The 27,525-nt window shown below is 48.7% G+C and overlaps 1 protein-coding gene across 1 annotated transcript; it reads left to right on the top strand.

Moving 5' to 3' along the window:
• The first annotated feature begins 6,018 nt into the window (after positions 1-6,018).
• On the top strand, positions 6,019-27,201 carry ESPL1 (extra spindle pole bodies like 1, separase). The gene is made up of 31 exons (XM_004373981.3): positions 6,019-6,516; positions 6,896-6,988; positions 7,295-8,353; positions 8,638-8,742; positions 8,900-9,020; positions 11,026-11,162; positions 12,610-12,803; positions 13,516-13,755; positions 14,127-14,271; positions 14,380-14,518; positions 14,714-14,853; positions 15,869-16,003; positions 17,237-17,356; positions 17,865-18,036; positions 18,676-18,804; positions 18,926-19,082; positions 19,602-19,711; positions 20,555-21,543; positions 21,965-22,313; positions 22,512-22,673; positions 23,061-23,274; positions 23,396-23,586; positions 24,123-24,250; positions 24,386-24,508; positions 25,211-25,366; positions 25,482-25,652; positions 25,772-25,876; positions 26,066-26,181; positions 26,350-26,433; positions 26,556-26,720; positions 27,000-27,201. Exons 2-31 carry the CDS (start codon positions 6,908-6,910, stop codon positions 27,199-27,201), a joined length of 6,339 nt encoding a protein of 2,112 aa, XP_004374038.1. The 5' UTR covers positions 6,019-6,516; positions 6,896-6,907.
• The last annotated feature ends 324 nt before the right edge of the window (positions 27,202-27,525 follow it).

Genomic DNA, 27,525 nt, shown 5'->3' with positions numbered 1-27,525 from the left:
TGTTGATTTGATTTACTCATCCTCACCTGTACCCACCTCAGTAGCTTTTGGTGAGTGATCAGCTGGAGGTTTTGAGGATAGGGGTTACCAGCAGAAGATTTGCTTTTCTAACCTCTCCAAGACTGTCTCCAGTTCAAACTGAGAGCTGTGGAATTACCTCTCAGCAAAACTGGGTGGGAAAGGCCTGAGGTTCCTAGGTCCTCCATATCTCTCTACCCTGGGGACAGGCACCCTTCCCAATTGCCAAGCAAAACCCTTGCTCCACAGCCAAGGTGAGATGATCTCTGGAGCACATGGGGTAAATGCCCAATGTGCCAGGCCACTGAGCAAAGATTACAGGGGCTTGGGCTGTTGCTGTGACAACCCTTTGGGGCAAACCTGGGGGGCAGGGTGCTTCCTGCAGGAACCGGCTCACAGTTCAGCACACACATGCTGCCTGTCTTCTGCCTTTGTGGCTATGAGTGCACCATCTGTCCAGCTTCTGGGCCCAGCAGATCCTGTGTCCCTGCATGAAACGTGAGTGAAGGGCTGCCAAGAGGAGAGAGCAGTGAATGGCTGAGGGACTGAGATATCCTGTCTGTACCTGACTTCCCCACCCAGCCTGAGAGTGAGAGTGCCACAGGGGCAGGAAACAGTACCAGTGGGAACACCAGTTCTGTGGGCCCCTCCCTGCCTCGCGTCTGATTGTATCTGCTTTTCCTCCTCCCACCAAAACCTAGGCTTCTCGGGAAGCAGAGCCAACCTTAAGAAGGGTAGGGATGGAGGGAAGGTAGGCTCAAGATGTGTCCTGGAATGTACTTGAGATGGGCATGGTGGGACCACTGTTCAGGAAAAGGGATGAAGGACTTGGGTCCCAGACTACATCCCAGACAAGAAGATAGAAAACATTCCAAGACCTGCAAGTTCCAACCTGTGTGGAGAGAGAGAATCAGCTGGTGCTGAAGGAATGTAGGGCAAATGGGCTTCTGCAGGGTGAGGCTGATGGGAAGGAGTGGGTGGTGGTCTCAGGTTCATACTCAGAGCAGTTTCCTACCAGGCTGCAGGAAACAGATTGAGGTTAAGTAAAAAAACAGGTATCTTTTCCTCCCCTCATCACCTTAAGACAGAGTCTGTTGCAGTAAGCCCACTTCGTTCTGCCCTGTTGAGCTGGACTTAGATATATAGTTATAGACTTTCCATCTCTTACTATACTATGAATTTCTTGAGGGCAGGAGGAAAGTGTCTTATTCACCTTTGTGTCCCCCACATATACTCACAAGTGGGTGCTTTGTCTATAGCTGTACTCAGTACATGTCTGGAGAGGAGACAGGATATCTCACACCTGGCTTTTCAAGAACCACCCATTCGGGAAGTCTATTAGACTAGAATCTAGAGCCTAGTTAATAGACTTGTGTTTTGGGTGATAGTAATTATTTACTGTTGAAAGTGTGAGGGGCCTCCACATTCCTAAGCGATAAAGAAATAGGGGGCTAGGGAAGACAGACTGATGAGGTTTCTTTAACTGTCCATGTTGAGCTTGCTTTAAAGGGGCTGGCAGCAGATGGAATGGGGAGGGTTCTTTCCTGTCAGACTTGCAGGGTGTTAAGGGCTGGAAGGCATCTTAGAGATTGTCCATTCGACCTTAAACATATTTTTATTTGAACAGCTACTATATGCCATGCGTTGTATTGCTAGGTGTTGGTAAAAAAAAAAAAATTTTTTTTGGCAAAATTTTTTACCCAAGAGGAAAACCTGTTTGAAGAAAGGGAGTGACTTGTCTAAGGTCATGCAGCAAGTGGGTGGTAAAGGTGAGGCTAAACCTTGCCTGTTATTGCCAGCCCAGTGTCCCTTCTATGATATACCCTGCCTGTGCCCCATGAGTGTTCACCTACCTGCCTTTTCTTCTCTAGCTCTGCCCCCCATCCCAAGACTTGCCTCTGAGAAGGATTAGAAAGTGGAAGTGTCTACCCTTGGCCATCCTGGTCCACTTTGGGCATCTGTCCATATGGTTCTGAGTGATAGGTTCACTGTCTACAAAATGCTACTCAAGATGCTCTGCTGAGAGGCAGCAGAGAGAGATGATTCATAGCATGAATCCAGAGCCCAACTGGCTGGGACTTCTCTGTGCGTCAGTTTCCTCATCTACAAAACAGGGATGATAGTACAGTTTCTACCCTGTAGGGATTTTGTGAGAAGTAAATGCACTACTGTAGTTTAAGGAGCCCTAGTGGCATAGTTGTTAAGCCCTCGACTGCTAACTGAAAGGTCTGCAGTTCGAACCCACCAGTTGCTCCATGGGAGGAAGATGTGGCAATCTGCTTCCATAAAGGTTCACAGCCTTGGAACCCTATGGGGCAGTTCTACTTTGTCCTATAGGGTCCCTATGAGTTGGAAGTGACTCAACGGCAAAGGGTTTGGTTTTTGGTGTTCTGTAGTTAAGTGCTTAGAATAGTGCTTGGCTCACAGTGTAAGTACTACATAAGTGTTTGCTTTGTATTGTATTTGCTAAATTTTCAATCCAGCTAAGCCTATCTTGATAGGGGTGTGAGAATGAGGAGATGGGGCTGTAATGGTGTATAACTTTCCAATACTTCCCAGTAGTGGGGTGATTTCCTACAGTGTTTATCCTTGGTGCTGGCCCAGATGGAACTATCAAGCTATCTGAGAGGTCTTCTTTGGGGTATGGGAGCAGCTGAGTTGGGTGTGAGTATGTTCCACTTGAGCTCATTTCCTCTTCCTCAAGTGGGAAGGTCATTTTGGGGGCAGACTTGATACATACCACCATCTTTCTCTAAGAGGATCCTGATTTTCTGAATTTCCATCCAGCTGGACACATCGTTATTTGATGTGGAGCTTTTAAATGATCCTGAGGAAAGCAGAGAAGCAGCATCTCAAGGAACCAGAGCCAACGAGCACGGGGGCAGGAGGACTGGGAGACAAGGATAGCACTGAGGCCTTCTCTTCTTGGAGATCCAGTCCCTGCCCAGGGAGAGGAGGGGGCTGATCCCAGCTAATGCCCATGGCCCTTTTGCTGGGTGTAGGTTCCGCCCCCCATTGCTCTTTCTCTAATCCCAACCGTGTGGTCTTTTCTGTCTGTTTTATTACTTTCTGCCACTACTCCCCACAGAATAGAAATATAAAATAAAAAAAAAGTTTGTCATGCTTGGAATCAGATCTATTATAAAAATACATCACATTTGCTTTAAGGTTTTTTTCTTTTTTTTACAATAAAGTTACATATGTTATTGTTGTCGTTAAGTGTCATCGAGTCGGTTTTGACTCATAGCAACCCTATGTACAAACAGAATGAAACACTGCCCGGTCCTGAGATTTTGAGTGCCTTCCAACCTGAGGGGCTCATTTTCCAACAGTATATCAGACAGTGTTCCACTGCTATTCATAAGGTTTTTACTGGCCAATTTTTTCAGAAGTAGACCACCAGGTCCTTCTTCCTAATCTGTCTTTGTCTGAAAGCTCCACTGACACCTGTCCACCATTGGTGACCCTGTTGGTATTTGAAATACTGGTGGGATAGCTTCTAGCATCATAAGAACACGCAAGCCGCCACAGTACTACAAACTGACAGACGTGTGGTGGAAAGTTACATATACTCATTGTAAAACTCCCGTTGCCAATTTGAGTCAGTTCCAACTCATAGTGACCCTATAGGACAGAGCAGAACTGCCCATAGGCTGTAATTTTTACAGAAGCAGACTGCCGCATCTTTTTCTTATGGAGAAGCTGGTGGGTTCAAACCGCTGATCTTTCTGTTAGCAGCCAGGTGTTTAACCATTGCACCACAGGGTTCCTTCATTGTAAAATAAGCCAAACCCAAACCAAACCCATTGCCATCCAGTGGATTCCGACTCATAGCGACGCTATAGGCAGGGTAGAACTGCCCCATAGGGTTTCCAGGGAGCTGCTGGTAGATCAAACTGCTGACCTTTTGGCTAGCGGCTGAGCTCTTAACGAATGCACCACCAGGGCTCCTCATTGTAAAATAGTCAACTACAAATACAGAAATACATATTTGATGTAAATGTTAATATGTTATATTAAAATACATTATATTGGTATATAAATATAATATTTTATAGTATAAATATATAGAAATATAATCCTGCCCTTCAGAGATTACCACTGTTAAGTGTTTAGTCTAGTTCATCAGATTTAATATTAGTATACATATATACATACATATATATCAATAAAAATTGTATCATAGTATCATACCATTCAGTCTGTTAGGCAACTTTTTTTTTTTTAATGTAACCATATATCTCTTTTTATTTTTTTGAACAATTAAAATCCACAGGAAGACTATAGCAATCATTCTTGTATCTCAGACATCTTTATATGTCAGTACATATAAGATGTACTTTTATTTATTATTATTTTTTATTGTTGTGCTTTAAGTGAAAGTTTACAATTCAAGTTAATCTCTCATACAAAAATTTATACGTACATGGTTATATGACACTTGTTGCTCTTCCTATACTGTGACAGCACACTCCTCCTTTCCACCCTGGATTTCTCCTGTGCATTCAACCAGCTCCTGACCCTCTCTCCCTTCTCATCTCGCCTCTGGACAGGAACTGCCTATTTAGTCTCGTGTATCTACTTGAGCTAAGAAGCCCACTCTTCATGAGTATCATTTTATGTCCCATAGTACAGTCTAATCTTTGTCTGAAGAGTTGGCTTCAAGAATGGTTTTAGTTTTGGGCTAACAGAGAGTCCGGGGGCCATATCTTCCGGGGTCCCTCCAGTCTCAGTCAAACAATTAAGTCTGGTCTTTTTACTAGAATTTGAGTTGTGCACCCCACTTTTCTCCTGCTCTGTCAGGGACTCTCTGTTGTGTTCCCTGTCAGGGTGGTCTTTGGTGGTAGCCAGGCACCGTCTAGTTCTTCCGGTCTCAGGCTGATGAAGTCTCTGGTTTATGTGGCCCTTTCTGTCTCTTGGGCTAATACTTTCCTTGTGAAAGACATACTTTCTAATGGTAGCATAGCACTGTTAGGGCCTTTGGAAATTATTTCAAGGGTATTCTCCTACTTGAGGGTGGCAGAAACCCTGGGAAGTAGTGAGGCTTGGTGTTACTTTCTCTGTTTCACAGAGAAATAACAAATTGAGCTGGAACTAGAACCCAGCTCCTCCGTCCAGACTCCAGTCCAAAGCTCTTTCCACTACCCTGTGCTGCCTCTTTATAAGCTTGGTATTCAGGGTGAGAGGTTGACTATGTGGTGGGATTCACATTCATATCAGTAAGCATGTATTGATCTCTTGATACTTACAGAGCTTCCTATTTCTTGTAGGAAGTAGAAGAGGAACAAGAAAAGGAAAAACTCTGCCTCTGAGGAGTTTAGAATCAACTAGGTATATAATACATACATAAAGGAAAAAAAGTCTAGAACACTTGCTACACAACATGTAAATAAACACTGATTGCTAAAATGAAAACAAAAGGAAATGAGTACTGAGAGAATTGATATATTTATTCATCAAACATTTATGAACATCTTTCTGCTGTGCCCTACGGAAGAGGTATGCCTATCATGTCCCTAACACATATTTAACACCTGCGTTAACATTACCATTTCAACGCTGAGGTTTTTTGGAGATCTCATTATTATTTATTTATTTAAATAGCTTGTCTTCTCTGCTAGATTCTCAACTTCTAAAAGATGTTGATGACTACGGAGAAAGACGATGATGGAGGATGAATTGCCCAGTAATTAGGAAAAAGAAGAATGGAACACCACAGTTTTGAGATGAATTCTTTGGTGGAGGAAGGAAAGAGAAGCTGGGCCAGCCGAATCGGTAAGCTTGAGGAAGTGGCTAGTACTTTCACACATAAGTCATTCAGACTGTAAAAATCCCAGTGAATGACGTTCCCTAGGTCTTTCAGTCACTCACACCCCAAACCTCTCCTCCCCGCCCCTGTTAAACAGCGCCAGATCCTTGTCTTTCTCATACAACCCATGGAAGGAGCAAGGCTGGAAAAGAGGTTTAACTGGAGGTCGCCACGGTACTCATTAAATGTGTCCCTAGAAAACCGTATTTTAAAAGAATTGCATGAAAGGCTACGCCCTTTTTTCTAGTAACCCAAACCGCCTGAGTTCCAAGTAAGTTCTTACTGTTGTTTAGCCTAATTCTCTTGAAATTTAAACTCTCGCCTCAGCTCTCCAGATAAACAGGGGAAGAAGGCACGAGGCCGACCTTCCTGATAGCGGCTAAGCGACAGGTAGCGGAAGAACTCAACCCTGACTGAGAAAAGGAGGAAACTCGCGCCCCAAGAAGCTTTAACGCTCAAAGCAGTAGGACTCCTCCGGCTTGCGTCACGTAACGACGAAGCGCAGCGGGTAAACTACAACTCCCAGCGCACCATGCGGCCCGCCGGCGTTACGCAGCTCTTGCTGATTGGTGGCTGGAATATTTGAAAGGAGGGGCTGGCGCGGAAAAGCGAAGGTTACGTTTTGGCTCCTCGCGAAGTACTCTGGCTGTTAAGCTCTGGACCTGTGAGGAAAGACGACCTCTGGGGCTGTAAGTCTCGGAGGGACTCATGGGCGTATATACGCGCGGAGGTGAATGGGGCCCTCCAGTGTGCTGACTTAGGGGAGAGGCGGCGGCCGCTCTGCCGGAGGAGTCGGGAGACCTCTGGACGTCCGGATAAGCGCTGAAGAGCTCTGTGGAGGCCTCCGGGGTGGGGCGTTGGGGTGGTGAGGGCCGGGATCGGCTGGGAGGAAGGCAAAGCTGTGGTGGCAGTTTACATTGGTAGCCCGGGGTCCTGGCAGGTTTTTTTTTTTTTTTTTCCAAATAGGATTCTTTACCACCTTCTTCCATAGCCTTTAAGCCCTTCGCCCATCCCTCATTTAGCGCCATACTAATCTTCTACACCTTCTCTAATCCGTGTCCTCCCTAGCTCTCCGGCGCCATGAGGAACTTTAAAGGAGTCAACTTTGGGATTCTGCTAAGCAGTCGGAAGGAGGCTGAAGAGTTGCTGCCTGAATTGAAGGTGGGGAGTTTTCTGGCTTGTGATATTCCTGGCTCTCTGAGCTGAGGGAGGAGTTGAGGGCATGCTGCTGCAGAGGAATGGATAGGAGGGCCTGGGACTGTGGCCTCCAAGATGGGGAAAGGAGTTAGAACTGAGGTTGCTTGGAGCTGTGATCTAAACAAACTTGACCATGAGTTATTATTTTTTACATTGTTTTGAAGAAAAAGACAAGAAGGGAACCGTCTCCTGAGCAACCCTGTTTCTAGTTCTTTTCCCTACCTCTTTTCCTTTCTTTGGTAGCCCAATTCACGTCTTTTCTCCTCCTAGGAGTTCCTGTCCAAGCCTCCAGCTGGTCCTCCCAGCTGCCGATATGATGCAGAAAGAAGACAAGCCTGTGATGCCATCCTGAGGGCTTGCAATCAGCAGCTGACTGCCAAGCTGGCTTGCCCTAAACACCTGGGGAGCCTGCTGGAGCTGGCAGAACTGGCCTGCCATGGCTACTTGGTGTCCACTCCCCAGCGCCCTCCCCTCTACTTAGAACGCATTCTCTTCATCTTCTTGCGGAATGTTGTGGCACAGGGCAGCCCAGAGGCCGCGCTCCGCCTCGCCCAGCCCCTCCATGCCTGCTTGGTGCAGTGCTCTTGCCAAGCTGCTTCCCAGGACTATGAGGCTGTGGCTCGGGGCAGCTTTTCTCTGCTTTGGAAGGGGGCAGAAGCCCTGGTGGAGCCACGAGCTGCATTCTCAGCTCGGCTGAAGGCCTTGAGCTTCCTAGTACTCTTAGAAGATGAAAGTACCCCATGTGAGGTTCCCCACTTTGCTTCTCCAACAGCTTGTCGAGTAGTAGCTGCCCATCAACTATTTGATTCTAGTGGGCATGGTTTAAGTGAAGCAGATGCTGATTTCCTAGATGACCTGCTCTCCAGGCATGTGATCAGAGTCTTGGTGGGTGAGGGAGGAAGCTCTCCTGGACTTCTTTCTCCCCGGAGGGCCCTCTGCTTCTTGGAGCTGACCCTGGAACACTGCCGTCGTTTCTGCTGGAGCCACCACCACACCAAGGCCACCAGAGCGGTGGAGAAGGCCCATGGTTACCTAAAGAACACAGATCTGGCCCCTAGTCTCCAGCTATGCCAGCTGGGGGTTGAGCTGCTGCAGGTCGGGGAGGGAGGGCACCAGGCAGTGGCCAAGCTTCTGGTCAAGGCATCAGCTATCCTGAATGCCAGTATGGAGACACCGTCACCACCGCTGCGGGCATTGTGTGACAGCTGCCAGTTCTTCCTCTCAGGCCTGGAGAGAGGCTCCAAGAGGCGCTACAGACCTGAAGCTATTCTGGGCCTGTATGCTTTTCTTCGCAGCTACTGCTCGCTCATCCGGCAGCTGCGGGTTGGTGTGAGTTAAAGACCTGGAGGTAGGGTGGGTACGTGGTTCTATGGATTCACTACCAGTCTGTGGTCTTTGGCAAGATCCGGAAGCCCTGGCTTCCTCCTTGGCATGCTTCCTGGACTATGCCTGGCCAACTAGCCAGCAGCTTGGGCTGTCCTGAGAGAGCAGTGGTTCCTCCTGATATCCGTCCTCCTCTTTGGACTGTGTCAGCTCTCCAGAACTCTGGGCCACAATCTTCGAGTTGGAACTTTATCTTTGGCCCTCAAACCAACTTCCTCTTCCTTCCTCAGGTCTGTGGGGACTCGTCCAAGCAGCAGCAGTCTTTGGTTCAAATGCACTTTCAGGGACTTCACCTCTACACTGTGATGGTTTATGACTTTGCCCAAGGCTGTCAGGTACCGTCTGGGAACCAAGGAACCTGGGCAGGGTCATAGGTCTGGGGGTGCTCAACTGCCCTAGGTGGAGCTTTTGGGTTGCTTTGGCTTTAGGGGTAGAGATCATCCTGGACCTATCATAACTCCTCTTACCTTCAAACTCTTCTCGTCCTTTCAGGTAGCTGATTTGGCTGACCTGGCACAGCTAGTGGAGAGTTGCAAATTGACTGTTGTCTGGATGCTGGAGGGCTTAGAGGATCTGTCAGGCCCAGAGCTGACAGACTATCTGGGCATGACTGGTTAGTGCCCTGGGTCCAGATATGGCCTCATGGGGGATCATCACTCAGGAGGAAGGCAAATAGCACTTGGTGGATGATTCTGATCATTGAGGGGCACAGTTGCTGCTTATGATTTAAGGAGATAGTAAAAAAGATGTTTATAAGTATTAGTTACTCTACCTTTAACACTAGTAGATAAGTGATGAGGCTAATTTAAAACAGCAGACACTAATTTCTTTCTCATTGACTTTGAAATCTGATTTGGTATTTGTTTCATGAAAACATTTGTACCTAATATACAACTTTCTGACCTTTCTATATACATATTTAAAATTTAAAGAACATTTATAACTTTTTTTTAAGCCAGGTAGACCATTCATTTACATAGTTCAAAATTCAAATTGTACAAAAGGACATACAGTGAAAGTCTCTCTCCCACCCCTAATCCTTAGCCACCCAAGTTCCTCTCCAGAGGCAATTATTACCAATTTCTTATCCTTCTGGAGATATTCTATGTATATATAAACAAACATGCATATACATTCCTCTCCACTGCTTGTTGAAGTATATGTAAAGAAAAGTACATAGATCATAAGTGTATAGCTTGATGGGTTTTCACAAACTGAGCACACTTTGTAACCAGTATCTGAGTCAAGTAACTTCATGACTTGAACCCTAGAAAACTGCTCCTTATGTATTCTTCCAGTCACAGTCCACCCCCAACAGTAACCACTATCTTAACAGCGTAGTTTAGTTTTGCCTATTTTTATACTTCATAATACATTTCCCCCTCATTTTACAAAAAGCATGGATCTTCAGTTTAAATCATATGGTCCCAATGAGTTCTGTCATTGGAAGATTCTGGAGAACTTCTCATATTCTCAGTGGTTGAACCAAGCTAGAGAGATGGAAATATCGGGAGTCACAAAAATTATTAGTATGAATGTTCCTTCCAGAGAGGATTGAAAACTGACTTTATTTTCTTCCAGCTGTCTATATTGATAGCTGAGAAGCTGTATGAGTAAGTTATTAGAATTTAGGAAAACTTCACTCAACAAATATTAAGTACCTACTATGTGCCAAGCACTATTCTGAGTATCTGGAATTTATCAGTGAACAAAACAAACATTTCTGCCCTCATGGAGCCACATTCTCGTTGGAGAAAGATACTAAACAGATGCAATAAATAAATGAACTATTAACATGCTAGAAAGTGGTAGGAAGTACAGGGAAAAGGAAAAGTAGAGCAGGATAAGAAATGGGATTAAGAGTTCAAGGTGGGCAAGGAGGGCAGGTTACCATTTTAAATAGGGTGATCAGGGTAGGCCTAATTGAGAGGGTGACATGAGCAAAGACTTGGAGAATGTAAGGGGGTTAGCCATGTAGATACCTGGGAAAGAGCATCCCTGGCAGAGGACATAGCCAGTGACAGGGCCCTAAGGCAGGAGAGTATCTGATATGTTCAAGGAATTAGCAAGGATGCCAGTATGGCTTCAGTGCAGTGAGTGAGGGAGAGGGAGGTAAGAGACAGGCCAGAGTATTTTCCCTAAAATGCTGATTCTTGGGGCATTAGGCAGAGATTGAATCTCTGGGTGGTGCAAATAGTGAATGTACTTGGCTGCTAACTGAAAAGTTGGAGGTTTGGGTTTGCCCAGAGGCACCACGGAAGAAAGGCCTGGAAATCTGCTTCTGAAAAATGAGCCATGGAAAACAGTTCTACTCTGACACACATGAGTCACTGTGAGTTGGAGTTGACTCAACTGCAACTGTTCCATCATGTTAGGCAGAGACTGGCTTGTGAGGAGAGGTGGGCCACATGTAGGAATGAGGACTCAGAGCATGCAGAGGGGCTGGTGGTGTGGGCTTGCCTTAATGGAATGGAGAGCATTGGCTGAACTGCTTCTTACTCATTCCCTAGCAATAGGGGTTCCTGTCTGATCTGGAAGCTGATGAGCAGACTCCCAGGCAAGCCTCTCTGTTACTTCCTCTCTGACAGGAGGTCAATTGTCTTTTCTCTCCCCTGCAGCTTCTTACACCAGTAACTTGGCCTACAGCTTCTATAGTCACAAGCTGTATGCCGAGGCCTGTGCCATCTCTGAGCCCCTCTGTCAGCACTTGGGCTTGGCGAAGCCAGGTGCCTATCCTGAGGTGCCTGCTGAGAAGGTATGAGGGAATGAGAAGGCCAGGAAGGGAGGTTATGGGTTTTGGAGGAGAAGGAGCTTGAGTAGCATGTGAGGGCCTGGCCAGGGGGGTGTTAGGAGCTGTATGTTGGCATCAGTATCTGGTCCAGTGTTTCTCAAACCTCACCTGTACTATTATTCATTATTTACTTAATGCTTTTCTTTAATTGACTCACTTGTCCTAAGCCAGTATTTCTCAACCTGGCTACACATTAGAATCACCTGAATAAACTTTAAAAAAATAGTAATGTCTACCCCAGACCAATTGTTTGAGAATCTCTAACGCGAAACCCCAGGCATGTGGATTTTTTTTAATTTATTTTTTAGATGAAGGTTTACAGAACAAATTAGCTTCTCATTAAACAGTTAGTACACATATTGTTTTATAACATTGGTTACCAACCCCACGACATGTCAACACTCTCCCTTCTCGACCTTGGGTTCCCTATTACCAGCTTTCCTGTCCCCTCCTGCCTTCTGGTCCTTGCACCTGGTATTCCCCTTTAGTTTCATTTTGTTTTATGGGTCTGTCTAATCTTTGGCTGAAGGGTGAACCTCAGGAGTGACTTCATTACTGAGCTAAAAGGGTGTCCGGGGTCCGTACTCTCAGGGTTTCTCCAGTCTCTGTCAGGCCAGTAAGTCTGGTCATTTTTTGTGAGTTAGGATTTTGTTCTACGTTTTTCTCCAGCTCTGTCTGGGACCCTTTATTGTGATCCCTGTCAGAGCAGTCGATGGTGGTGGCCGGGCACCATCTAGTTGTACTTGCATGTTGATTTTTAAAAAGTTTCCCAGTGGTCCTTTGGGCAACCAGAGTGAGAAGCCATTCTTAAGAATATCCATGAAATCATAGATTGGTAGAGAGGATGGGTCATAGAAGGCCTTGGGTTTCATCCCTGAGTAAGATGATGAGCCTCTAAATGATTTAAGTGGAAGCGTGATGTCAGATTTGCATTTTGGATTTCTCTGGGATCACTGGAAAACGGAGTGAAAGGGACAAGACTGGCAGCGGGGCAGCCAGGCTGTTACAGGAGCCTAGGCAGGAAAGGGTGGGTGTCAGAACTGAAGCAGCTGTTCTAGGGATGGAAAGAAGTGGAAGACATTAAGGATTAACTTGGTAAGTGACTGGCTTGAGGGAGGGAGAAATAAGAGTAAAATATAGCCTGCTTTTCTGACTCAAGGAGAGGGAGGTGCCATTTGCTGAGAAAAGGATTATAGGAGGGATGCAGACAGTGAATGTGGGTGTGGCATAGATTGGAGCCTTTGAGGTCGAGGGGGCAAGAAGACCACCGCCCACCCCCCACTGCGTGTGTGTGTGTTTGTGTGCGTGTGTGCATGCGCGTGTGTACGCGTATCTGTGCACGCAAGTAGTCTTACACTGGACAGACTCATTGGCTCCTGTCTCAAGTTTGGTCCGTTCCTTTTCTCTGCAGTTGCATAGGTGCTTCCGGCTGCATGTAGAGAGTTTGAAGAAACTGGGTCGGCAGGCCCAGGGCTGCAAGATGGTGACTTTGTGGCTGGCAGCCCTGAGGCCCTGTGGCCCTGAACACATGGCTGAGCCAGTCAACTTTTGGGTTCGGGTCAAGATGGATGCGGCCAGGGCTGGAGACAAGGAGCTACAGCTGAAGTGAGTCAGTGGGAGGGGAGATAACCTGTCTGCTGCATGGATAGGCTGGCTTTTTGTATCCGTGGTCATGTCCTTCCATCCTTATGTCTGAAAAAGGCCCTGATTCCTTTGTACATCAGTTATGCACTCAGTGCCTACTATGTGAACGAATCAGTGTTCTTGCTTGCATGGAATTTATATTGTACTTGGGGAGACATAAAAAACAAGTACACTTCATATATGTTCTATGAAGATAAATGTTGATTTGCTAAAGAGGGAGCAGCTTTAGATGGTTTAGAGGAATGCCTTTTTGAGGAAGTGATGTATGGGATGAGACCTGATGATATGGAGCAATCTACCATTTTAATGTCTCAGGGAAGAAAATTCTAGGCAGAGGGAATACAGAGGCCCTGAGTGGAAACAAGCTTGCTGTGTTTGAGAAAGCCAGTCTGGGGGGAAGGCAGTGAAAAGGGCATAGGGTGGGAAGCAGTGTGGAATAAGTTGGTCAAGGTAGACGGAGGCCAGATCACATAGGGCTTTATAGGCCATGGAAAGGGGTTTGGAAGGCCACTGCAATGTATTACACAGAGGAACGATGTGATCTGATTTATACTTTAAAGCCATGACTAGAAACTCACTGAGCTCTCAGCAAGTCAAGGCTGGGACTCACGGGTATGGGGGCAGTCTCCATGCTTCACTGGCTCCACCTGGTACGGAGACTCTTGTCTGTCAGGACTCTGCGCGACAGCCTGAGTGGCTGGGACCTGGAGACCCTGGGCGTCCTGCTCAGGGAGGAGCTGCAGGCCTACAAGGCAGTGCGGGCTGACACTGGGCAGGAACGGTTCAACGTCATCTGTGACCTGCTGGAGCTGAGCCCTGAGGAGACGCCTGCTGGGGCATGGGCACGAGCCACCCACCTGGTAGAGCTGGCTCAGGTGCTCTGCTACCACGACTTTGCCCAGCAGACTGACTGGTGAGGAGGAATAGCTGGGGAGGCCACTCTTGCTCCTTGCCCTAGGTCCTCTTACCCTTTTCGTACCCTGTGGTGCAGTGGTTAAGAGCTCGGCTGCTAACCAAAAGGTCAGGAGTTTGAATCCACCAGCTGCTCCTTGGAAACTCTATGGGGCAGTTCTACTCTGTCCTACAGGGTTGCTATGAGTTGGAATTGACTCGACAGCAATGGGTTTGTTTTTTCCCTGTCTATGTCCCTGAGTGTCCCCTTCACTTTGGGGCCATGGGAGCTCATTCAAAGGGTGAGGCCAGCTGTTCTGCAGAAGGCCCTTCCCAGGACACTGTGGCAGGTGTTCCTATTGGGCCCTGTGTAAGTGCATTCTCCTCCTGCAGTTCTGCCCTGGATGCTATCCGGGAAGCCCTGCAGCTTCTGGAGTCTGTGAGGCCCGAGGCCCACACTAAGGATCGGCTCCTGGACGATAAAGCACAGGCCCTGCTGTGGCTCTACATCTGTACCCTGGAGGCCAAAATGCAGGAAGTGAGTGTGGCTGCCATGGGCCCGAGCAGAACTGGGTGTGAGGGTTGTTTCCCTGGGACCGCAGTAAGCTGGTACTGTCCTGTTTCTTACCCTGATTGTCCCTTCCAGGGTATCGAGCGGGATCGGAGAGCCCAGGCCCCTAGTAACCTGGAGGAGTTTGAAGTCAATGACCTGAATTATGAAGATAAACTCCAGGAAGATCGTTTCCTGTACAGTAATATTGTCTTTAACCTGGCTGCAGATGCTGGTGAGGGCAGTAAGAATGCAGTGTGGTGGGATGGGTTCTCCTCCATGGCTTCCTAAGCAGAATAGGGACCCCAGGTGTAGGAGAGGCTTGCCTTAGGAGGGGTCGGTGGAGGGGGAGAGGATGTTATGGAGAAAGCTGAGTTCTCCCCAGACGGCCCATGATGAGGGAGACTAGTCCCATTCTTCTGACTTACAGCTCAGTCCAAATGCCTGGACCAAGCCCTGGCCCTGTGGAAGGAGGTACTTACAAGGAGGCAGGCCCCAGTTGTGCGGTGTCTCCAGCAGACAGCAGCCTCACTGCAGATCCTCGCGGCCCTCTATCAGCTGGTGGCAAAGGTAACAGGGCAGGGCATCGATAGAGCTCCATACACACAAGGGCCAGACCAGAAGCCGAGCTTTCCCTTCTTTGGCCTATGAATCTGCTGAGAAGCCAGATAGCCCAGGAATTAAGAGTATGGGCTCTGTAATCAAGTCTCCCTGAGTTCAAATCCAAGCTCCTTTATTTACTAGTACATGGCCTTAGGTTTCCTCACCTCTAAAATGGGGATGCTAAGAAATAGAACCTACATCATAGGGTTGTTGTTATCATTCAGTGAGATAATGCATGGAAGACACTTTGCATTAACGGAGTGTTTAAATGTTAGCTATAATTATTATTAGGTTATTTGAGACTTATATAACCATAGATGCCTATATACACAATTTTACATTTTTAAATGCGATTTCAGAGGGCGTTACAGAGCCCCTGAAGCTCTTCCTTAGACCCTACTTGAAAAAAACCAAACCCGCTGCCATTGAGTCGATCCCGACTCATAGCGACCCTACATTAGGAACCTCCAAAAGAGAACATTGCACACAAAAGGTTACTATGGGCCATTAGGCCATACTTCTAGCACCAGGGGCCTGGAAAGCTGCCTCAGCCCTAGATTTGAGTCTTGGCTCTACCACATGTCTGTTATGTGAACTTGGACAAACAACCTAGCCTATGGGAATCTTAGTTTCCTCATCTGTAAGACTGGGATTAGAGTTGCTGTGAGGACTAAGTGAGTTGAGGCATGTAAGCCTCTTGGCACAGTGCCTGGCACATAGTAAGTACTCAGTAAATCCTGGCTATCGATGACTGGCATCTAGGCTTCAAAACAGAAGAGGGTAGGCTGGTTTGCAGGCTCCCTTGTTGCTCTGATCTCGGGACTCCCTGACAGTGGCTGATGGTTGCTCTGTTTGCGTAGCCACATTTTGTCCAGGCCCTGAGGTCAGGCCACAGTCAAAGGTCCCAAAGGGCTGGGGACCAGAGGGTAGAAATGGAGGCATGTGCGGAAATGGGGTAAATTTGCTACTCCTGGATGACCAGCCCCTGCAGGCTCTGGAGGTCTTCCTGCTTTTACGGATCATCTCCAAGAGACTGGAGGACCCTGCAAAGGTAGCTGGCTCCACCTGCCGCATCGCTCAGCTCCTCCTGACACTCGGCTGTCCCAGCTATGCCCAGGTGAGTACTGGGCCAGCCTAGCTTGGGTACTGTAGGGGGAGATCTGGCCTTATTTGCCCATCTTTTGTTTGAGAAGGTAAGATACTAGAGGGGCAGCTTCTCTGCCTTCTACTGCCACATTCTGCTGGGGTATTGGAAAGTGTGAAGTGGTTGGAAGGCAGCTGTGGGAAGAGGAGGCTTTTTTCTCCTTCTTATCGTAAAACCAGTTGTTCATCAAGTTTTATAGATTACCACTAATCCTTTGTTTCCCAACCATTTCTGATGCCCTGGTTGATGCTTTATTACTCACTCACTTGTTGCCATCAAGTCGATTCCAACTCATAGCGACCCTGTATGACAGAGTAGAACTGTCCCATAGGGTTTCCAAGGAGCAACTGGTAGATTCGAACTGCTGATCTTTTTGGTTAGGAGCTGAGCTCTTAACCACTGTGCCACCAGGGCTCCTCATCACTCACTCAGGACTATTAAAATGTTCTAGCGAGTTTCTCCCTTTTCTACTTCATGTTCTCATTATTGCTAGAGTGATCTTCTTAGGCACAGGTCTGATCTTATCTCTTTCTTGCTTAAAAGATTTCAGTGGCTTTTCCTTTACCTGAAGGGTATTGTCCCGACTCTTTCGTTTGTTTTGCATACCTGTTGTATTCGGGTCCCACACTTTTTCTTGCCACTCGCTACGGAGAATTTTATGCCACATCCATACCAGTTATTTTGTAGTCACTGTGTACACTTCTTTGTCTTTGGTTGTGTTAGTGCCTCCATCCTAAATGGACCTTTCCCCCGCTTTTTTTGTTTCATGCAGCAAACCAGTACTTTCTTTTCAAGGCCTAGCTCAATCATCCCTTCCTTTCTAAAGCATTTTCTATATCCTCTCTTTCAAGGGTAGAACCAGTCACTTTCCTTGGCCCCCCCATACCACTAGACAGCATTTCTGGCATTGTATCATGATTACATGTGTCTGTCTGTGCCCTCACTGCATTGCAAGCTATTAGGAGATAGGGCCTGTTTACTCTTCATTCAGCTTTGACTCTCTAGCGTAGTGGTTAACCCAAAGGTGTCAAGTGAACAATTGAGTGAGTAACTCCTGTGTAAATTGCAGTATTTGAAATAGTTTAATATTTCATTATACATGTTCAGCATTTTACTTGCGAATGCTTTAACACATGATATTTACCGAGTCTGACTGGCTACCTCTCCTCACCAGTGTGCCCACTGACTCTCTGATTGTTTCCTTAGTTGTACCTAAAAGAGGCAAAATCAAGCGTGAAGCTTCTCGATCAAACCACTGACACATACCTGCTCCTTAGCCTGACCTGTGATCTACTTCAAAGTCAACTCTACTGTACTACCCAGAAGGTATTTCTCACTTTCTTAATCCCTGAAGGTCCTGGGTATTGGAAGGATTTCAGAATTTTCAGGATATTTTTTCTGGCTTCTGAGATTTCCCTGGAGCGAAAAAGAATGTTCCTGTCCCTGGGAAGCAGTAATATTTCCTAGCCTTGCCCTCTGCAATGAATTGTTCACCAGTTCTCCTCTAGTAGAGATACTCTTTCTTTTCCTTCTTTTCCAGTTTCCTCAGGGACAAAGTCTGTCCTCTTACTATAAACTGGGATGGTGGTTTCTCAGGGAAGGTACTGGAGCCCTAGACTAGAAATCCACTGGGATCCAAAAGGCCTGAGTTTTCTTACAAACAAGTTGTGTGACTTGGCCAAGTCTTGCACCCTGTCAGGCTCTAGATTTCTGTACAGCTTTTATCATTCTTAAAAGCAGAGGATTGGGCCAGATGATCTCCAAGGGCATCTCAAGCTCTGAAATGCTCACCTGACTTCACTCATGCTCTCTGCCGGCTCTCTCCCTCTCCCAGGTGACTGAGGGTGTCTCTCTGCTGCTGTCTGTGCTTCGGGATCCTGCCCTCCAGAAGTCATCTAAGGCTTGGTACTTGCTGCGGGTCCAGGCCCTGCAGCTGGTGGCAGTCTACCTTAGCTTCTCCTCGAACAGCCTCCCAGTCTCCCTGTGGGAGCAGCTCTGTGCCCAAGGTGAATGAATGAGGTGGCTGGCCCTCCTTGGACAATGTGTATGGTTTGTCCTATCTGCCCTCCTCTGCCATCATCTCTCTGCTGTCCAGCTGTGTGGACTAGCAGAACCTGCACAGAGTAGGTCTGGGATGCCTGGGAAAGCAAATAGGTTGTAATTCACCTGCAGACTCTAATTGGTGAAGTAGTGAGCGCTTGGATTTCTATGGGGACCTGGTGGCAGCAGTGGTTAAGCATTTGGCTGCTAACCAAAGGTTAGCAGTTCAAATCCACCAGCCGCTCCTTGAAACCCTGTGGGGCAGTTCTAGCCTGTCCTATAGGGTCACTATGAGTTGGAATTGACTCGACGGCAACTGGTTGAGTTTTTTGGTTTTGGATTACTATACTGAGAAGGATTCTGAGACTCGTGAGCACAAAGGGAAGAGTTCTGTGATGGGTCAGCTATGCCTGTGTTCATTGCAGGAGAGGGGTGGCAATATGCTTTGTGTTTGCTATCTTAGTAGTCGGAGGTGGTGGATGCTGTTCCCCTTTTCCAGCCCCTTCTCTATGCCAGATAGACTACTGAGCTGTCTGCTGGTTCACATGAGCTGAGGAAGTCTGACCATATCATCTCCCTTCTCTTCTCCACCCCACCTACTATAGGCTGGCAGACGCCCGAGGTAGCACTCATTGACTCCCATAAGCTCCTCCGAAGCATCATCCTCCTGCTAATGGGCAGTGATGTGCTCTCGGTTCAAAAAACGGCCGTGGAGACACCATTTCTGGACTATGGTGAGTCTGAGGAGGAGGAGAGCAAGGCCCTGTGGGAATGGATGGTGGGTGCTGGCAGTTTCATCTCCAGACAATGTGGGCTGTGACTGAGTGATGATGGTCTTGTCTGTCTTTGCCGCAGGTGAAAATCTGGTACAAAAATGGCAGGTTCTTACAGAGGTGCTGAGCTGCTCAAAGAAGCTGGTTTCCCGCCTGGGCTACCTGGGCAGTGTGAGCGAAGCCAAAGCCTTTTGCTTGGAGGCCCTAAAACTGACTATGAAGCTACAGATACCACGCCAGTGAGTGCAAGGTCCAAGAGATGCCAATTCTGAGAGCAGAGGGCCACGTGCGCTTAACCAAGGGTTCCCAAACTGTTCTACATACTGACATGTTACGTTTGGAGGGGTTGGTGGAAGAATGCATTCTATGGCTAAATAAGTGGGAAATGCTGGGTTAATCAAGGTTAGATGTTTTTATTTCCAGTAGGACTTCTCGTGTCCTATGATATGCGAATATGTATTGTAAATCTCCAAAAGGGAGGTCTAGCGTGCTATGTTTTTCTAAATCTATCTGCCCACAGTATTCTTTTTTTTCAAGGAATGCAGTTTGGAAAACCCTGCCCTAATGCATAAGGATGAGTTGGGATAAGAGAAAAGGGCAGAGAGCTTTCCCCAGCAGACTTTAAGTCAGCTTAGGGAGTGAAGGCTTTTGGATGCGGGAAAGAATGTGATGGCCCTACTTGGGAAAGGGGCAAAGAGAAAGAATCTCCAGGGACACAAAGGATTCCACTGATGGGTCTCATCTCCTCCTCCAACAAGGTGTGCCCTGTTCCTGGTGCTGAAGGGGGAGCTGGAGTTGGCACGCAGTGACCTGGACCTCTGTCAGTCTGACCTGCAGCAGGTTCTGTTCTTGCTGGAGTCATGTACAGGTGAGCAGCCATGCCCACGTACTCATGGGTGGCAGCGAGAGTCACACATATACCACAACACATCTTTATGTGAAAGGTTTGGTTTCCTTCTAAATCAGAGGCTTACCTCTGGTCCCGAGGCCTGATCAGGACTAACCTACCTGGTTCTAGTTTTCTGTGCCACCCAATACATTTTGGCTATTTACATTTAAATTTAATTTAAATAAAATTTAAATCAGTTCCTTGTTCACCCTAGCCACATTTCAAATGCTCAGTAGCCACATGTGGCTAGTGGTTACTGGGTCAGATAGCACAAATATGCTGTCCTCTGGAGAGCTTAAGCTAGTAATAAAACATTGCATTTTATGGTACTGCATTGTATGGTATTGCATTTTTTCTTTTGACCCACTCTTTCTTCTAGTATTTTATTTGACCCACACAAAAACCCTTGAAGTCACATGAGAGCATAGATTTTTTTTCCACTTGTGAAGTGAGAAAGCCTGAGATCTATTCAGTGTTTTGGGCCAGGATCACAGGGCTAGTCAGGGGCAGGAGCCAGGGTTAAGACTTGGGTCTCCTGGTGCCGGCCTGCTTTCCTGAGCCATGTGGCCTTCTGAGCTGTAGATGTGGGGGCTTTGTGGGCTGCAGAAGTGTGCATCGATCCATTGTTAGGTGGGAAGAAAGCACTAGGAATTTTATCTAAATAATAATAAGCCATAATGATATTCAGTATGTTAGTATAGCAATTTCTGTGGCTTATAAACGGATAACACATTTAGCAGGGGGCTAGGCACTGGGGTAATTCAGGAAGCTCTTGGTACCATTTCTCCCAGTCTTGTAATGCTTGTTCTGCTGTCTCCCTAGAGTTTGGTGGGCCTGCCCAGCAGCCAGACTCTGTGAAGAAGGTCCACCCTCAGAAGGGGAAGCAGCAGGCCCGGGTCCTCTGTCCTCCAGAGCTCCCAGAGGAGGAGCTCTTCCTAAGAGGCCCTGCTCTGGAGCTGGTGGCCACTGTGGCGAAGGAGCCTAGCCCCACAGCACCTTCTACTGTCTCTTCCCCGATCCTGAAAACCAAGCCCCAGGCCAGCCCCGACTTCCTGTTCCACCAGCCCACCTGTGACTGCTCGCTCTGTGCCAGTCCTGTCCTCTCAGCAGTCTGTCTGCGTTGGGTGTTGGTCACAGCAGGGGTGAGGCTGGCCATGGGCCACCAGGCCCAGGGTCTGGACCTGCTGCAGACTGTACTGAAGGGTTGCTCCGCAGCCACTAAGCGCCTTGCTCAAGCTCTACAGGCTTCTATGAATCACAGAGCACCCCCCTCCCCTGTCCCGAGCCTCTTGGATGAGATCTTGGCTCAAACATACACACAGCTGGCATGGGAGGGCCTGAGCCAGCCAGCAGACAAGAGCTTAGGGAAGGTCCTAGAGTCAGGGCTGAAGTTTATGGCAGCGCGGATACCCCTCCTGGAGCCCTGGCGAGCCAGCCTGCTGTTGACTCGAGCCCTTGCAAAGCTGGCTGGCCTCAACTGCCATACTACCAAACTTTTTGCAAGCTCCTGGGGCTGGCAGCCACCAGTAATAAAGACCCCCCCAGCCTCAGAGCCCTCTAGGACTCAGAGCAAAAAACATCTGGGCCCAGGGCGCCAGCAGGTGACCTCTGCTACCCTGCCCTTCCATAGCACCTCTCTGAAAGGTCTGGAAGGTGGAGGACCACCCTGTACACCCAAGCCCCTGGGCCGGGTTAGGCAGGCTGGCCCTCGCATCCCCTTTACTGTGTTTGAAGAAGTCGTCCCTAGGAAGAGCAAGCCTGAGGTTCCCAAGGCCCCCAGGGTACAACAGAGGGTCCAGACGCGCCTCAAGGTGAGGTGGGACTATGGCTAGGTTGTGTGGTATTGGCTGGGCATGGTCCTGGGGAAGAGTTCTGCAGAGCAGGTGTCCCTGTTGAATAGATTCCTAAGGCACAGTGGAACCTTAATCACTGCTGTTATCTGCCTGACCCCGGGTGTTCCACAGCAAGACCTAGTTCCAGTCTACCTTTTTTTTAGACGGAAGGACTTTCCTTAACTCTGCTGTTCCTCTCCTTTTTCATCCTAATCTTCTGTTCCCTCCTCTACCCCCTTCCACATCCAAGAGTAACTGCCTCTGATTGAGAGTTGGGGGAGTGTATGTGGCAGGGTAATATCTTACGTCTTGGGTGGTGACTCCATAGCGCCACCTGCTGTCAGAAGATGTGTTGCCACTGAGGACCTCTTGGCTCTTCTCCCTTTTCCATCCATCCCAGGTGAACTTCAGTGATGACAGTGACTTGGAAGACCCTGTCTCAGCTGAGGCACAGCTTACAGAAGAGCCTAAGAGACGTGGCTCTGCTTCCCGGGGCTGGGGCCGGACTAGGAAGGGCTCGAGCTCGAAGACTAATGCAGTGGTTGTCCCAGGTAGTATCCCTGGGCACCCTGGCCTGAGTGGCAGGAGCCGGAGGGCCAAGAAGGTGGTATCAGGACATTGTGAGGAGCAGGGCCCCCAGAGGGGCCCTGAGATTATGAGGACCATCCCTGAGGAGGAAATGGCTGACAACCAGATGGAAATGAGCTTTGAGATCCTCGGGGGCTCTGATGGGGAAGACTCAGCCTCAGGTATGATGGCAAGGGTAGGAGGTAGACGGTGGATATATTTCTAGGGGGTTGTCCTGGGACTAAAGCTGAAGAAATTACTGGTGCCAATGGTAGTGCAGAAAGGAAGTTCTTTTGCTGCTCTGAGGGACTGGCTCCAAAAGGGAGAACAAAGGGGATGGCAGGAGGGAACTCTGTGAAAAAGTCATATTTTCTCCCCAGATGGGAAGGCACCAACTCCAGGACCTGATGCAGCCATAGGAGAATGTGAGGTATTGAGACGAGATTTCAGCAAGGAGGAGCTACCCACCCTGTGCCCAGATAAGAAACACGACAAGGACCTCGGCCCTCGGCTCCAGCTCCCTTCGGCCCCTGTAGCCATTGGTGAATATGCTGACCCCTGAAGATTGGTCCCCTGGAGAGGGTGTGTCTCTAGGTCTCTTGATCCTAATGCCTTTCCATTCTGTCCATGCGTGGTTCTGGCTTTGGATCCCAGTCTGGATCGTGGAACCTTTGAACCTGGGTCTGAGTCTCAGCACTCTCACTCTGCTGGCTGTGTGCAGGTCACTTCACATCTCTGACCTTCTGTTTCCTTAACTGTAAAATGGAAGTAATACCTACCCACAGGGTTTTTGGGACGACAGAGTGAGTTGATGCATGGTAAATGGTAGCTGCTGCTTTTCATATGGGAGATAGGGATTCCTTCTTGGAAAATTCCTATCAACTAGGAAGAAGGGGATTCATCTGTAGAAGTGTCTTGACTTTCCCTAGGTCTCTCCACCCTGGATTCCATCTGTGACTCATTGAGCCTTGCTTTCCGTGGGGTCAGTCACTGCCCTCCTAGTGGGCTGTATGCTCACCTCTGCCGCTTCCTGGCCTTGTGCCTGGGCCACCGTGATCCCTGTGCCACTGCCTTCCTTGTCACTGAGTCTGTCTCTATCACCTGTCGCCACCAGCTTCTCACCCATCTCCACAGGCAGCTCAGGTGAGTGCCCACCATCCCTAAGGCTGCTACTAAGAGCAGGGGGACCCGGGTTGGGACAGACTGGAGGAGGGTCTAGATTTTGAAGGACTAGGAAGCTCACCCCTACCTGTACTGCCTACAGCAAGGCCCAGAAGCACCAAGGATCACTCGAAGTGGCAGAGCAGCTGCAGAGGCTGAGCCTCCAGGAGAGGGCTGGAGATGTCCCCCTGGCCCGCATCCAGCGCCTCTTTTCCTTCAGAGCTTTGAGATCTGGCCATTTCCCCCAGCCCGAGAAGGAGAGTTTCAAGGAGCGCCTGGCTCTGGTCCCCAGTGGTATGGTGGCAGGTTTCTGGCCTGCTTTTTTGTATATCTCCTTACTGAGAAGTTGGATGAAGGCATTTAAGGCATCAGTTAATTTACATAGATTTATGATCCTTATGGGAAGACATGCCATACCTTTTCTCTGTTTGTTATTTTGTATCTTTCACCAAACAGACATTCCTTAAATCTGGAAATCCTTTCTTTTTTTAAGCCTCAACTTTGAGTTACCAGCAAATTCAGTGTCTTTCTTCAGGGGTGAGTTCAGCTGTCTGGTGTCTCCCTGCTCTAACATGAAATGTGTTAACAAATGATTTGAGTGCCTCGCTCTGTGCAAGACCCTTTGTTAATTGCTGTGAGAGACGCAAAGAAGTACAAGACAAGGTCTCTGTCCACAGGGAGCTGTTAGGACAAGGGAGAGCACCTTGAACCCCATGGTCAGGGAAGACTTCGCAGATTGTCTTGAGTGATGGATCGGGATTAGTGCAGAAACCAGAGAAGGGAATTTTTTGTAACAGCTGAAATGACTCGGGGTATGTCCTCTGTATTAGGGGTGACTGTGTGTGTGTTGGCCCTGGCCACCCTTCAGCCTGGAACCATGGGCAACACCCTCCTGCTGACCCGGCTGGAAAAAGACAATTCCCCAGTCACTGTGCAGATCCCCACTGACCAAAGCAAGGTAGGTATCCTGGGCCAGGGGACAAAGTAGGCCTGGGGTGGGTTTCTGGTCAGGCTGCTCACGGTTTGTGGCTAGGGCATGGAAAGATGGCAGTCACGCAGACAAGTAGAGATCTCACGACCCCATCTCCCAAAGCTTCCTCTGAGCTCAGCCCTGAAGGAGTTTGATGCCATCCAGAAGGAACAGAAAGAGAACAGCAGCTGTACTGACAAGCGAGAATGGTGGACGGGACGGCTTGAACTGAACCATAGGATGGAGGTGTGTGCCCCCAGGGTGGGGTGAGGGCAGACCTACCCTAGGAAGGGCCCAGGAGATGCCAGGGTCTTTTCTCTTAGGGGCCCCAAGTCAGTGCTGAGCTACCTCAAGTCCATTCTGGATGAGTAAGGCAGAAATAAACAATTATGTTACCTGGGGAGGACTTTAAGCAAGAGCTCAAAACTTAAAGGAGTTGGCAAAAGAGTATTTAAAGACACACAGAAGAAAAAGGGTTTAAGCCCAAGTATCAGCCTCCCAGCTTTAGTTTTCATTGCCCCCGTCGTCAGGCTGACCCTGGGTGGCGCAAACAGTTGAGTGCTTGGCTGCTGAAAGGTTGGCAGTTTGAACCTACCCAGAGACGCCTTGGGAGAAAGGCCTGGTGATCTGCTTCCAAAAGGTCACAGCCAGGAAAACCCTGTGGAGCGCAGTTCTACTGTGATACACATGGGGTTGTTGTGACTTGACAGCAACTGGTTTTGCTCACATTTGTCAAAATATAGTGATAAATAATAGTCTTATCTATACTGTCCCAGAGTCCCAGCAAATAAATGTTTGTAGCTTCTTGCCCTCTATGACTGGCAGAAAGGTATACAAGACAAATATTCACATTGGAAAACCCATTTCCTTATTTCCAGAATGTTGGTGCCCAGGGGGAAAGAAACTCAGCTTCCTCTCTAACTCAAGATTCTGTTCTCCTGTCTTCAGGTTCTCATCACTTCCCTAGAGAAGTATGTGTTGGGCTGCTGGCGGGGGCTGTTGCTGCCATCCAGTGAGGACCCAAGGCCTGGCCAGGAGGCTTCCCGCTTACAGGAGTTGCTGCGGGAATGTGGCTGGAAATACCCTGATCCCACTTTGCTGAAAGTGAGTTAAGCAGAGAGGGGAAGAAGCAGTTAGCTTGCGAACTTAATTCTTTTCCACCACCCAAAGGGCCACTGTGAGTGGTTGATGGCACCCACTAACCACTGTTCCCCTGCAGATCCTGCTCAGTGGTGCCGGTGCTGTCACCCCTCAGGACATTCATGCCCTGGCCTATGGGCTGTGCCCGGCCCAGCCAGAGCAAGCCCGAGAGCTCCTGAGTGAGGCAGTGGGACGTCTACAGGGTCTGACAGTGCCAAGCAATAGGCACCTTCTCTTGGTGCTAGACAAGGTAAGGAGCTAGAGGCTGAAGGGGCAGATGGGCAATGGGCGCCATCCCGTCCTTGTGCCCCTTCTGCCTGTTACGTATACCTGCCCGGGGATGGTAACCTCTAAGTGCTTTTTGCCCAGGACCTGCAGAAGTTGCCATGGGAGAGCATGCCCAGCCTTCGGACACTGCCTGTCACCCGTCTGCCCTCCTTCCGCTTTCTACTCACCTACTCCATCATCAAAGAGGTGGGGCTTAAGGGGTGGGACTGGGGATGATTGGCTACTGGGGGAGACCTGAAGGAAGACAGAGGCAGAGACTCTAGAGACATGAGTGGGTCTTAGGAATGAGTCAGAAATGGAAAGGGGCTTGGAGTGTGGTGGAACTTGGGCCTCCTGGCCAGACCAGGATCCTGATCACCAGTGTCTCCTCCTCAGTCTGGGGCCTCGTCAGTGCTGAGCCAAGGCGTGGATCCACGTAATACCTTCTATGTCCTGAACCCTCACAATAACCTGCCAAGCACACAGGAGCAATTTCGAGCCACTTTTAGCAGGTCAGGGGGGTGAGAGTAAGAAAGGAGGGTGGGAAGGGTAGAAACAACATGTCCTTTTCTCCAGAATTTTGCTGTAGTCCACATTCTACCATGTGTCCCCTCTGCCCTCTTTGCCACATGACTCCCACCATGCCATTCCCTATTCTTACTCCTGCCTTTTCCCCGCAGTGAAGCTGGCTGGAGAGGGGTGGTTGGGGAGATCCCAAGCCCAGAGCAGGTGCAGGCAGCCCTGACGGACCATGACTTATATATGTGAGTGCTTAGGGCAGGGAGATGGGGGGAGGGGCGTCTCAGGACGGGACCACCGTGGTTTGCCTTGGGGCAGAGACATGGTGCTGGTAGGTCAGGGCTCATCTTGCCCCCTTCTGCTTTAGCTATGCAGGACATGGGGCTGGTGCCCGCTTCCTGGATGGGCAGGCTGTCCTGCGGCTGAGCTGCCGGGCAGTGGCCCTACTGTTTGGCTGCAGCAGTGCAGCCCTGGCTGTTCATGGAAACCTGGAGGGGGCTGGCATTGTGCTCAAGTACATCATGGCTGGCTGGTGAGTCTCAAGGGGCCAGGCCTATCCTAGGGCATTAAGACTCCTGCTCCCACTCGACGTTCTTTCCCAGCTTTGAGCCTTGAACCTACCACTCTTATGCCCCACTTTCCTCCCATCTTAGCTCCCTGGCATGCCAGGACCTTTAACCCTTGGAACTTTGGGCCAAGGGAGTTCCTCATTAGTTCAACCCTCTCTGCTCACCCCACACACACCCAATCATATTTTCCTATGTATTCTGTTTCAGAGCGCTTACTTTGTATTTCTTCCTTCTCTTCCCAGCCCCTTGTTTCTGGGTAATCTCTGGGATGTGACTGACCGGGACATTGACCGCTACACAGCAGCTCTGCTGCAGGGCTGGCTTGGAGCAGGCCCAGGGGCCCCTCTTCTCTACTATGTCAACCAGGCCCGCCAGGCTCCCCGACTCAAGTATCTTATCGGAGCTGCACCAGTAGCCTATGGCTTGCCTGTCTCTCTCCGGTGACCCATTGGAAGTGTTGCATCTTTTAAGTGATTTTCCCACTGTTTTATATGAAACCTTTCCTTATGACTTAATATAATAAAGATATGTTATTTAAGCTGTTTTATGCAACTTATCTGAGAAGGCTTAAAGACAAGATTATTGCCCCACGGCACTTAAGTGGGTGGGAACAGCTTGCGGGAATTCAAGTCTAAGAGCCTTGGGAAAAAAAAAAGAAAAAAGCCACTGAACAGAGCCGGCTTGGCTGGGCCTCAGCAGATAAAGCTGAAGGAGAGAGGAGCATCAAAATACTCTTCAGTGGGGACAGAGGCCCAAGGAAGGGTAGAG

Source organism: Trichechus manatus, unplaced genomic scaffold (assembly GCF_000243295.1).
Source record: "Trichechus manatus latirostris isolate Lorelei unplaced genomic scaffold, TriManLat1.0 scaffold00027, whole genome shotgun sequence".
Classification (NCBI taxonomy): Eukaryota; Metazoa; Chordata; class Mammalia; order Sirenia; family Trichechidae; genus Trichechus; species Trichechus manatus.
The sequence above is the reverse complement of the archived record's forward strand: the minus strand, read 5'-3'. Positions and strand labels throughout refer to the sequence as shown.

Coding starts and splice junctions, on each gene's coding strand:
- ESPL1 (XM_004373981.3), top strand. CDS start 6,908: ATGAGGAACTTTAAAGGAGTCAACTTTGGGATTCTGCTAAGCAGTCGG. Junction 21,544..21,964: donor GGGTCCAGACGCGCCTCAAG/GTGAGGTGGGAC, acceptor CATCCATCCCAG/GTGAACTTCAGTGATGACAG. Junction 22,674..23,060: donor TTCGGCCCCTGTAGCCATTG/GTGAATATGCTG, acceptor GACTTTCCCTAG/GTCTCTCCACCCTGGATTCC.